Below are 13,794 nucleotides of genomic sequence, written 5' to 3' on the forward strand. Positions count from 1 at the left end.
GTTTTTCAGATCAACTGTATTGCCTCGAAAACATTCAAACTTTAAACTACTTTATACTGAAAACTTTCAGACTGAAAGCTTTTAAAACTTTTTCAGACTTTCTAGCTAGGCTTTTTCAAGCCAACTTAAAAATTGTCTACAAACGGTTTAATCTAGTTTCTCTCTATTGTCAATGTTGAAAACAGATTTCCTGCTTAATATTTTTTGTGGAAACTCTGATAATGCATTATGGGATTCTTTGATGAATAGAAACGCCAGAAGAAAATGATTTATTAGGAATCTTTGGTAAATCATAAATCATTCATTATGGTCTCTTTTGATCCATTTATTGAACTGTAGCATTAGGTGCCTACTTCAATGCAAGTCTATGTTTAATTTTTTTTACGCTCATTATATTGCCCTTTAGAGCAAAACTTTGCCTGTTATATTGTCTATCAAGAAAACTTTGTCATTCAGACTGCATAAAGTAATTGCTTCAATAATAGTATACAATCAATAATAGTATGAGAAATGATAATAACGATGCTTGCCTGAGCAAACACCACTAACTAAGAAACACTCTTGAAAATACAGAGCACAAACCTCAGATCTCAAAAGTCAAAAAAAAAATAATAATCATGTAGTTACTAAACTAACACACAGAAAGGATGCAATCGTGCTAGTACATACTTAGTAGCTACAGATGATTCCCTAAAGAGCAGACAACAAGTGCAGGCTATTTGTAGAGCAGACGTGGAGGCGTTGAACTGTCAGTTAGATCGTTGTCATGACTCTCCATCATGTTTCAGAAAATGGTGTTTTTAAAAGTGCCTTCCCCTCCCATTGTTTCTCAACTCTGGTTTTAATGAGCACACACAGAGTTGCCAAGCGCTTGAACACATAGATGATAACGTACATTCAGAATTCAACTCAAGTCCTGTGCTTCAGGCAAATAAGTGGTACACAAATTCCGCTTATTTGGATTCGCCCCATCATCAGCACTTGGAAACTTTAATAACGGCTTTAGAATTCAAACTTAAATTATCTTAAAATGGCTTTCCAATGCGATTCTGAGAAGGTCTTGGTGAGTTTTGTTATGCTGTGAAACCTGTTTCGAATGGAAACACTCATGTTTGCTGACATAATCCAAACTTGACGTGGACCAACAAAATCAAAAAGCAAGAGTTGCTCTACGATCACAATTTGAATATGAAAAGCGGAGATGAAACATTTAGTTTTTTGGCACATTAGCATTTGTTTAGCACATGTATAACTTTATACGTATAGAATTATTCTGTCTAAACCCCCAGCAAACACTGCATGAAGCGGTAAAAGCTTGGAGGAGCTGGGTCGGGGTGGGGATTTGCTTGTACAGCTTACCTTGTAGGTGTGTGTTATTGACTGTGTAAGCATGCATGACACAGATGCATGACACATGACACAGACTACCCCTCAGATGATGATGACGGTCACAATTCTGCTGACATTAAGTGCTCGGCAAAACCAATATTGCAAAACAAATCAATAGCATACATTAAACTGAAAGTGGCATGGAATTATATATATTCTCCTTGATAAATGGATTATTTTATTACAGTATTTTCTATTAGTCATTCAGATAAATATCCATTTGGCTTGATTTCAAACATGTTTCAAGAAATAGTTTAAAACATATTTAACAAACCCAACAGAATTTATTGTTTTCCCAATGAAAACAGATATATTAAGATATAATGATAATGTAAAATATTGGAAGGAATTGAAACCACGGCCTAGAGGTTAGAGGCCTAGGAACAATGAGAGTTCAAATTCAGCTCACAACTTATTTCAGTTCAATTCTTCTCTCTTTTCACATTGTTTCTTGTCCTCCCATTGCTGTTTGTTTAAATAGAATGCAAATATAGAAATGAAATAAACAACAGTTTTCGTAAATACTTACCGATAAGAGTCTCCAGGTGACTGGGCGAACTTCACGAGGGATTCCCGACCAGCTATGCTTCCGTAACTCCTCTGCATGAACAAAATATAGTGCAAAGTTAATCCAAAATGACAAAACTGGCATCTTCTGCTGTGTTGGTCCATAGCTGCAGTGGTGAACAGCTGCTTTTAATACTCCAGTTGATGACACAATCATACTGCAGTTTGGACCCAAAAGTACAATGTAAAAAAAAAAAAAAAAACTCCTGGAGTAGGAGGAGGGGGCTGGAATTATAGTATATGGACCGAACAACTGAACACAGCCTTAATCAGAAGTAAAAACATGTTTGTTCATATGCTGTGGTAGAAAACTAGAAAAACATGCTTTAAATCAACAGTCATCGGCCTTCACAGGACCGGTGACATTCTTACTTATAGTTCAATCAACATAATCAATACACAATTATTTTTAATTAGCAAACACATTCAGTTTTCACAACCATGTCACCTTGAATTATGCTAACTCCAATAAGACACCAAGCCATAACAGCACATTGATTTTACAAGTAATGGCTGGGAAGTTCACGATTCATGGGTGATGGAGCAATGGCTTGGGATGTCAACATGATGTTTGGGGAGCACATTTAGACAAACAGCTTAAAAGCATCTGCATCGTGGCCTGCTGTCATGTTTTTCCTTTGGTGCTCATGTGAACAATGCCCATTCGAACTCGGTTTTCATTATTTCACAATTCTGGTTCTCTCCTAATGCACCTTAAAAATAATTTTCATGTTTTCCAGTAAAATCTCTAAACTTCCTTACAAGAAGATTTACTAGAGAAGGAAAACTGCATAAGAAATCAAAGCTTGTTTTCAGCGAATATATCCTGAAATAAGTTTATATATCTTATTGCATTGTCGGTTTCTTGTTAGAAGTATAAATCTCAAATTATGTTAGATTTATGCTTAAAAGAAGAGAAAACATTTGCTGATGGGTAAGAAAAATAAACCTAATTCGAGACATGTTATTAAGCAGGAGTTTAAAAATATATACGTTTAATAATACATTATGAATTATTTTTGTTAAGTTTTGCTTCTCAAGAGAATTGTTTTGTTTGAAGGATGTTTGACTGGAAAACAAGACACGAATACTAATTAAGAAAATTATTTTGCCAGTTTATTTTCCACTATGTCTCTGAATAAAAATATATTAATTTAATAAATGCTGTAACCTTTCACTTTAGAGATTTGGGAGCTACTGATTTCAAATACTTTAGACAAATGAACACTAATCTCACAAAGAAAAACTATTTTCCAAGAACAATTAGCAATTAAACAATAATTTGCGTTTATTTTTTATTAAAGTTTAATTTCTTCAGAAAATTTGTCTGCCATATCTGCTATGATATGTGTTGCTATTAGGGCTGTCACTTTTGAAAAAAATCAACGAACGGATATCGAATATCACGCAATGCATTCTAATATATCCGAATATCTACGTGCCTAATTCATTTCTTAATATTGTTTGCCTCTTTTGGATGGTTACTCGACAGGTGAGCACGAAGACTGGATGTGGATGATGTGTAAGTAAGGCCTGGTTCACACGGGACGATTTTAAAATTGTCGGCAGATTTTCCAAACCTGAGAGACCCCACACACGGCGATAAAAAAATCACGGGTCTAACAGTTTTGGTCGCTCCGTGTGTGGTGTGCAGCCACACGGCAATATCAACACATCACACACGAACCGATTTGACTCCAGAGCATTCCCAGGTCAGACGGGAAATCTCGCAAAATCCCTCGAGATCAAACGTGACTTTAGAGTAAACAATCATGGCGGACAAAGAGGATGCAGTGGCCATTGTTTGTGCTTTGTTTTTAACGGGGAAAAAAACATAAGAAAAATAAGAAAAGGCGATGGTCAAAGAGGTGGAGACGACGCGAGCATGGACTATACTTGCTATATCATGATATGGAGATAAGTTGTTGTTTTATCTCATAGAAATGTTGTTACGTACTACACAGATTAATAACCGTTGAAATAAACGTTCATATATTAGTTTCCATGTACTCTGGTGGACTGCAGTTGTGGATGTAGTTATGCCCATCGACTTTATTTGTATTTGTTATATTATATACGCTGGCTGTTTTGATTTTGTTTCCCGGTACTATCACTGCCTCGTCACCTCGCTTTCTGATTGGCTACACGCCACAGTCCACAGGCTGCGTGATTGTTTGTCCTCGGGGGACACCACACACGAGAAGAAATCGGGCAAAATAAATCCAACATGTTGGATATCCCCGATTTGAGATCGGAGCGGTCCCGACATTCTTCCGAGCAGAGGAGATTAGTCTTAACACACCACACACGGCAGGAATATTTGATCAGATTATTTTACGATAATCGGAGCATCCTAAGATTGTCGGAAGGGCTGAATCGGGGCTAAAATCGGCCCAATTATCCTGCCGTGTGAACCAGCCTTAAACCGTTTTTTGCAAATTCGGCAAACTACTTTATCTTTTACGTTATTTTACCGTCTACGGTGAAGAACCAAAAATGTTTACAGACACTACTTTTAAGATGCGCTGGGGTTTTAATTGTCCGCTCAGGCTGGCCGTTCTTTCAAAATAGGGTGGCTATTAGCTATTATTCGCTTGATTTGGTCATGGGCCTACGCTACAATACGTCTAGAGCGCCCTCTACTGGACAAGATCACAAAGAATAAAATAAAAAACAAACGGTCTAATCACAGACTGCAAAAAATGCGCTACACAGGGCATTTTAAATCTTTTTTTTCATAGTTCGATTACGGATATTTCATGTCATGTTCAAATGCATATTCGGATATCCAATAAAAAGTGACAGCCCTAGTTGCTATGCGGTTGCTAGGGTATTCTGTGGGGTTGCTAGGTGATTTCCAATCAGCACTGAGCCAAAATAACCCCAAAGCTCCAATCAGTTACAAAAGCAGATGTATCAGTAAACAAATCAGGACGAGTTACATGCTAAAATGCGACTGATCGTAATTATGACTCTTGTCTTTGCTATAACCACTACAAAGAAATAAGTCTATTGTACTTTCGAGTCTTACAATAAAGAGCAAAGATAACTGTTGTCATGACAATCAGATGAATCATAGTGAACTTCAACAATTCTCTTTGTCTGCTCCTTGAATTTTTTTCTTGAATGGAGCTTTTCAACTCCACCATTCGCAATTACTTGTTTTGTCATTTGTTATGAAGTAAATATTACTTTGCAGGTGGGTGCCATTAGACTAGATATCATCAATACGTCCAGATGCTCAGATCTACACAACTTTTAAAAGGATTGTTTTTTCAAACCCTCGCCAAGCCCTCTGGGTCATCGTGATCAGCGAATGCAAAACCGCTTTTTACAACGTCTGTGAAGACTTGCTGGGAAACATCTGGTTAGATTGCTCCTGGGTCGTTTTTGAGTTAGAACAAACACGAAACCGATATCCAAGCGCTCCTAAAATACTAATGGTATTGGACACCTGCCAACAGTCATATGATAGCAGGATGATGAAAGATCTCAGAAGCTATAATGAACTCAGAATACTGTGCAGGGAAGCCCCTCCAACTATATCACAAGCACATTTTTCATAAGGCACTGCGAAAGAAGTGCATAAGCATTATTTTCCCCTCCAATGACTGATGGTTCTCATTCCTGTGTGATTTCAGCCTATCGCTCAGAAAGCTCAGAGCCTGCGGAGGCTGAAACTTAGTTATAAGGCAAAGAATAGCGAGTCTCTTTGATAGCATCATTATGGGACACAAATGAGAGAAGGCAGACACAGAACTTGTTTTTGTTCCGCCAGCTCGCAGGTGCACTCGAAGAAACGAGTGGTTGGAGAATATGGGGAGAACAGAAGGGCCTCTCAGCGTGAACTCAGGAAGACTAGGGTAACATCATGGACGCTTTTCAACCATTCTGCCATCCCACACTGTCTCACCTGGCAAAGAGATTCAGCTAGGCGGAAAAACAGGCGAGGGAATGAGGTGTGAACACATGTGAGGGTTTTGCAGCTTTCTGTTTTGAGATGGTCCCTGATGGATGGGCTTTAATATCTTATACACATAACCCACAAGTGGCCACTTTTATAATCTGCTCAAAACAGACCTTATCTCTTGTTTTCCTTTTAATGCTAGCACAAATCGCTGATTGTTTGTCTTAAAGCTTACCCAGGTCTGTGTTGGGACTTGCAAGTAGCTGCTTGAATTTATCCAATCGAGTCTTCTCTCTCACGGTCATGGGCGGAGCTCCAGAGGAATTTTGATCTGAAATGCGGGCAACTAATGGAATGACGTGCCGTACAGGAAGCGACTGCTGTTTCTGCAGGGTATTACGAGCTAAACAGGACAGAAAAATACATATATTAAACATTAATATTTAAATATAATTTAACAAAAATATTTTAACAATTATAAAAAACATCCTATATGATAATGTGTTAATTTAGGTGCTATTAAATAAAAAATATATGATAATTTAATAATCATTTAATATAGATATAGTATATTATATAGTGGTTGACCGATTTTGTTTTTTTTGACAGCCGATGCCGATTTCCTGGGAAGCAGGGGGGCTGATCCCTAATTTAAAGCTGATTATTATTATTAAATTAAATTATTATTATTCATATTTAAGAAATTTAAAATCATTTGAGAATGGATTATAAAACAAATGTGTAAAATTAACTGACTTTAGATTTTTTTTTCACAAATAAATACTTCAATAAAAAAGTTAGAAGACATTGTATCCAATGAACAGGTCAGGTTTTTGTGCACTGGGAATCATATTTTTTCAAATTAAGCCAAGGTAACACTTATTTTACATACAGCACACAGAGAAAATTATGTCAATATGACAGTGGGCAAATGCATAAAGCGCAGCATAATTTGAAATCACAAGTTTAAAGTTGAAAGTAGAAGTCCCACCTCGCACACATCGGCAAAACAGAAAAACTTATCAGCTGATGCCGATATTTGAAAAATATATCAGTCGACCATTAATATTATACACACAGCCTTTTTTTAACAGATTTTTTTGTTGACAGGAATTACTCTTCCCATGGTCTCATTTTCATAAAACATGAGCAACACAAACTTTCAATTATAATGAAGATAATAAGCTCAAGTTAGCCTTCTTTAAATGTTAGGCATCCAAACCCTATATGACAAATTTAGACCTTGTTACGTTGAAAGTATCTACTTGCAATCAGTCTGTGACTGGACGGTTAAAAACTAATTTATACATCTATGCCAGGCATATAACAAACAGCAATTCAGATTAAAAGTAGGTGGGAAAAAACACATCTGATACACCTTGATGATTTTATATGCATTTTTAACATGTTCTTACAATGGTGCAGCTTAAAAACAACAGCTAACACAATACCTGCATTAACACTCAGCTGGGCGTCGCTACAAGACTTTACCACCCTGCCATTGACTGGACTGCCTTTGTCATCCAGACGATCCTGAACGGGGTTTGTGCTGATTGATTCCTGCCTGTCCAGTGGGCGGGGCAGTGACTCGGTGTCCTCTGGGGCTTTGATGAATTTGACGCATGGTGTTTGAGGCATGGACCGTGATTGGACAGGTGAAGATGAGGGCTGTTTGAGACTAAACATACCGTCATCCTCTTCATCATCAATGTCCCATGCATCATTGGTGCTCCGAGCAAATTCGTGGAAAGTGGAAGGTTTTTTGGATTTGGTGTTCAAACTGCTGGCCTTTGGAGTATCTTTTAATCTGTAGGGAAACAAATAAAGAGCTTTTTGAAAATGTCAATATCGCACACACACTCTATAACATATGAACTGGCTACAGTTAGAAAGGATCATGCAAGACAAATAAACAAACAAAAAAAAGTTGCAAAATGTTTATGCAAATCTTGCACTCAAACATGTTCAAATGGATTCAGACCACAACTGAATGGCAGAAAACATAAAGCACAAATAACTGAAAAACAAATGGCTGATTTGCCCACAGACAGTCGACAGCTAGCAGCAACACTTACAGACGGTGTCTGCGTGGGTCCAGAGGAGGGTGCTGTGCTCCATATACAGGCTGTAAGCTAAGAAAAACAAAAGCTGATGTGTGCTACAAAGAGTCAGAAACAGGACCGGGTGATCCAGACTTTTTAAAACCTTATCATAAAGACAGTACCTGACATACATCTCAATATTTACGTATTTACAGTCTCATGCTTTTCCAAAACTGTACGACTTTCCTTCTTCTATGGAATAAAAAAGGTACAAATCTAAAGAATATCGAGGCCACTTTTAGAGTGAGAACATCAACTTTTAAAATGAGATCAAAGGCACCATAAAAGTACAAGAATAGGAGGGATAGTGAAACTAGGTTAATGGCACAGGTGTTTTCATGACAGAATACTAATTTATTGCATTCCACATGATATAGCTCATGCAACAGTTTCAGATCACATTACATACACTACCGTTCAAAAAACTTTTTTTAGAAACAATTTTTCAGATTCATTCAACTGATCAAAAATGGATTGGTTAGAGTTGAGTTTAAACCTGAGTGGTGTACACCACTTAAGTAAACTAATCAGCAGCACATAGAAATGGTCTAGTTAAAGTCAAGTTAAATACACTGTTTTATGAGGTACAGACAGTGCGCTTACTATTTTGGATGTTTGGCAAATAATCTGTCAGCTATGTATGCAATGCATACATAAAAGTTGCATGCTATGAACAGATTATATAAGACATACTGCAGAAACAGTAAGAATATCATTGCATTATGCTATTCCGAACACTGCCTCTAGAAGTAACAACCAAATAAAAGTTGCAGTAAAATCATTATGACATTTCTATATACTCTGAATATTTAATATATCCCCAAAGCCTTTGTTAGAAACACACAGCGAAAAACAAATATCTGGAGATGCAGAGGTAGTTTAAAACAGCTCCAGAGCAGCAGGATAGACCTGCAAGTGCTTGCTGACAGCAAAAAATACATCTCAAATTAAAAGCCAAGCACACTGCAGGGTGCATCACTACGACATATAAATATTATTCTCTACAATATTAGAGGCTATTGTGATTAACTGTGCAATATCCTGCATAATGCCGAGAGAAGTTCAAACACTGCAGTGCTAAGCAGAATTTTTACGGGCCACACAGGGCCATAGGTGTGTGGTCATATTGTTGAAAGGAAAATTAACAGTATGCTTGTTACAAGGCCCTTTTCTGGTGAAATCAACACAATACTAAATGCATTATGTGCAAATGGGACCACCAATAACTGGCAAAAGTACAATGCACCTGAAATACGGTTCATCAATTTTCATGCGAGTAGAAAATAAAAGGTAAATTACTTCTAGATATGGAAGCAAGCTGCTCGCATTTACATTAAATATTGGGCTGCGAGTTAGGAGTGTGTTTGAGTATGCTATGCAAGCAGTTTCCCGGAGGGCAGCCTTATCTTAAATGTATGCTGTTCATTCTGCTGCACACACACACACAAGACTTTTCCACACTATAATCTACATACAAAAGCTAACAGAGTGGGAAAACTGTCAATGTAATTAATAATTTCCATTGAGAATTTGCTATTATAATGAATCAAACAGGTCTAGAATTGAGTTATCAACTAACATGAAGACACACTCTGCTTTTCTACAGCTGTAGGTCATGTTATTTTGACTAGGATGACACCAAGGTTGTGTGAAGGCATCTCTAGTATCACTTTAGCATGCTCTGTCCCTTCTGTTAACTGAGATAAATGGTGGGAAAGAGGCCACACCTCTCGTCCACTCATGTTACAGGCGGATCACACCCACTGCGTGTCCTCCAACTGCTGCCAATTCACACGAACGAGCAACTCAAACCATCTGGAATCACAACCACACCCAAACAATAACGGCCGCTTCGGCTCAACCTGTTCATCTTTCCCATCACAGAGGGGAATCCCGTCCATTTCCAACATAATCTTCATTGTGCACATGAAAACTAGATCACATTTCAATTTTCAAAGAAAAAGAACTGATAAAAAAAAAAAAGAGAATTGCTTGCAAAAAGTCATTACTTTTTGTCAATTGATAAGGCATTACAGTTCAGGCATTTGTAATTATTTAAAATGAGAAAAAAAATAATTTTAAAATTAAAATAATTTTATTTTTATTTAATTTTATTAAAAAATTTCAGGGTCCACACAATTTTTTTTTAAAGAAAACTTCAGAATTTTATTCAGCAAGGACACATTCATTTGATTTAAAAACTGACTGATTAATTTGATCTAAAATATGAATGATTTTTTGAAAATAAAGACATTTATAATGTACAAAATTTTTATATTTTAAAGATAACCTGTTCTTTTGAATTTGTATTATTAAAAGAACTCTGAAAAAATAAATCATAAGAAATATTTCTTGAGCTGCAAATCAGCATTTAAACCTTATTCAGGTCAGATGACGTATTGAATTTAATGAGTGAAAACAAGATAAACTTGTAGTCTTTACAATAGTATGCATTGCATGAAGGTCGTAGATTGTGTAATTTTCAATCACAGCTTATTAAAATTGCTTTAAAATAAAATGAAATAATAAAATAACAAAAATTAACTTTAAACGTAGAACAGATTGTTGCATACAAATAAATTAGCCCCCCTCCAATCCAGAGACTGAACAAGATCTAGGAGTAAAAAATAACAAGATCCAAGGCTAAAGCCAATGGCAAGTTATCAACATAAAACCTACAGGCAATAACTTCTAGATAATACAGAGATAATATTTAGATAACAGCAAACAATCTGGAACTTTAACTTTATTGATGACAACTTCCATGAATATAGCTCAGGCTAATATATGCTTTAAAAACTAAACTAGTGGACAAAAACATATAAAACACGATTTTAACAAAATTTGAAATCAATATTCCCCCATTAAAAAGTAATTAAAATGCCCCTGAAAATCAATCCATCATGTGTGTACATTACCTCTAACAGAATTTTTTTTAAGTGTATTTCTGTGACTGCTGTGCATCAGCAGTACCAACAGCAGAAAATCATCCAAAAAGACTGCACGAGAGTTCCTCTTTTGCAAAATTACGCAAGGCCCGATATATATAATCTGATCTACTGCAAACTGTCCAGTCATCACAAGCTTGCGTTCGCACAGTAAGATGAACTGATTCAGTCTGCAACCATGAAAATCCAAACAACCCGTAATGAAGCACACTCAGCAAACTCTGTCCAGGCTAAACAAAGCAAGGCCAGCAAGGACAAACTGGACCAACCTACATGCCTGCTTTAACAATTTCAAACACTATTTGATTAAATATGGTTTTGAAAACAACCAAAAAACAATGCATATGTAAACAGTTGTTTTTCCTTTACAAAAATGACCATGACAAGCACTGATTAGTGCATAGATAGAATTGCATAGTTAGTACAGAATTATTACTGTAACTTAAATTATGATGAGGTCATACAGTGCAAGAGGCTTTTTGCTTTAGATTAAAACAGTAGCTAAAACCCAAGTTACCAAAGTGTTATATTAGTAACAATAAAACCTTTCGATGATAGATACCATGTTGTACCTACTAAGGGTTAACATAAACCAAAACTAACTTCGCTACCATATGGCCACAACTGGACACCACAACAGCGGTTTCGTTGAATGCACAAATAATCTTAATTTTAATTTTACAACATGAGCAATAACGCAAAGCCTCTCCAGGATAACCAGCATGATGTCAAAATAGACCGTTCACTATGTTTTGGCACATAGCATGTTATCTAGTAATCAAATCAGCTGGTCAGAGTGGATGCATTAAAATTAAATGCCTTTTACATACAAAACAACACACTTAAAACTACGTCAAAGAGGAAATAACTGATTAAACTCACCTTCCGGGAACCTTTGGGTTTCTCCTCCAGAAATGAATCCTGTTGTCGGTGGCCATGGCGAGTGGACGCCCAATTTCATTCAAAAAGAGCCATGAAAGCGAACGCCACGCTGTCACCCGACATGTGCATATATCCGACGGCTAAATCGATATTATTAGTTGTATTGCCGCATGTGTCTTACTTTGTTTCAATTAGTTACAGCGGGGATTTTGCCAACACAGGATGTGCCTACAGCGGTTCTGGATGGACGTCGCCATCTTGGAGGTGCTTGAGGTCGCGCTGTGATTGGTTGAAATGACGAACAGGTGCATGGGACCTGACCAATGGGGTTTGAGTTTTATAGACGGAGACGCGTATTTTTTGTTATATTTAGATTTTTACAACAACTATATTTTATGTAATGATGTTTGCTTGTAATGTTGTTTTGAATGCACACGACTTAGAATGTACAGAGCCTACTGTAGAACATAAAGAGGACAGTAGTGTAATACAGAGGATCCAGAAAATTAATTAATATTGCATGATTGATGCATGGCCTCGTATCTGTATTCCAAAAGTTCCACAAATTCCTGCTACCATTGACATTTGTTTGTAATTGCCATTATTCCAAATGATTATTCTCATTAGATTGCTGCGATACAGATATGATAAATAATTTTTTAATGGGCATAAAATAAAAGCAGTACACCAAATAATGCCGTGATGAATAAATATTTCACAAATAATACCATTGTTTATTTTTCCACATTAAATGTGATTGTTTTTTTAACAATTATGAATAATAATGCATTGGTAAAAGTGTCATTACGCAGTTTCCCAATTTGTACACTAGATGGAAGTAGTCACCCATAAATGTATGGCGCTCTGCTTAGCTCTGCATGAAATTCATGAAGTAACAGTTTCCTACTGTACTGAAGCCTGTAATTGCTGCAATATTCATCTTCATATTATTAGGTTTTGCGAAGACTTACTGTCTGATAGCATACGTTAAAAACACAACTGTATTCTTCTGTTAAATCACAACATTATCAGAAAGGCAATAGTTATAATAATAATAATAATAATAATAATAATAATAATAATAATTATATATATATATATATATATATATATATATATATATATATATATATATATATATATATATATATATATATATATATATATTAGCCTACTTTTCTTAGAATTAAAAAATAAATAAAATTAAGGTAGCAGCTTGGTACTTTTATAGTATTGTTATGTATTGTAAAGTAAATTGCTATTAACTGGTTTTAAATTAATAGTACCATAAAAAATTGACTGAGAACTGAATGCAGTATTAAATGTTTCTTTTATTAGAATAATTATTAATAAAAAAAAAGGTTAAAAATAACAACAGCTGCAGATGCATGATGAAAAAACATGCCTAAGGCATAACAATTACACAAACATCCGTAGTGGAAAGTTGGACATAATACTTCCTGTGAACTATAGATGGAAAATAAAGCGCTGCTTGTGATTCATAGAACCTGTGGCCTCAAATAACTTTTGCTATTGTTATTCTACAAGGGCCCTTAACCTGAGAAGAGAACTTCCTACAGTAACCTTACTCTCAACATCGAGTTCATCGGTTCATTTACAAAAAGCTGCAAGGGAAGTGTTATGCATGTGTCTGTGATGGATGTGGAAATGAGCGCTAAATGGTGTGAATGAGTTCACTCCACTCCTGTGTTTGTGTTTGAGACCATCCGCTTGAAGAATTGCCCCCTCGTTAAAACACTTCCTTTGAGTTCATTCAGAGGGTCGGACACACACGCCACACATGAAACAAACAGATGAAAGGTCACGTTGCCAGCATCCTTAGGAAGCCATGGCATCTGTGGAATGTTGCTTTATTTTCCTCCTAATTCCCCTGTGTTTGGGGGTTTGTGTTGAGTGAGTGCAAATGTGTGCATGTGCTGTTGGTTCTTCTGCACCACACGCTCCCAGAGTCAGGTTATCGAGTGCATGCACCAGGTGG

General features: G+C 36.3%; 1 protein-coding gene across 4 annotated transcripts in view; it reads right to left on the reverse strand.

Annotated features, from left to right (window-relative positions):
• Window positions 1-12,080, reverse strand: part of LOC113074138 (TBC1 domain family member 22B) — a 45,408-nt gene extending 33,328 nt beyond the window's left edge. For 3 of the 4 annotated variants that reach the window (XM_026246878.1, XM_026246880.1, XM_026246877.1), the window contains exons 1-5: window positions 11,796-12,080; window positions 7,939-7,995; window positions 7,315-7,670; window positions 6,099-6,266; window positions 1,919-1,989 (exon numbers count right to left, since the gene is read on the reverse strand). In XM_026246878.1, the coding sequence (XP_026102663.1) occupies window positions 1,919-1,989; window positions 6,099-6,266; window positions 7,315-7,670; window positions 7,939-7,995; window positions 11,796-11,851 (708 nt within the window). In that variant the 5' untranslated portion in view covers window positions 11,852-12,080. The remainder of the gene's footprint in view (window positions 1-1,918; window positions 1,990-6,098; window positions 6,267-7,314; window positions 7,671-7,938; window positions 7,996-11,795) is intronic. The other variant, XM_026246879.1, reaches the window with a different exon arrangement.
• Window positions 12,081-13,794: the final 1,714 nt, after the last annotated feature.

The sequence above is a fragment of the Carassius auratus genome, unplaced genomic scaffold, assembly GCF_003368295.1.
Source record: "Carassius auratus strain Wakin unplaced genomic scaffold, ASM336829v1 scaf_tig00013767, whole genome shotgun sequence".
NCBI lineage: Eukaryota > Metazoa > Chordata > Actinopteri > Cypriniformes > Cyprinidae > Carassius > Carassius auratus.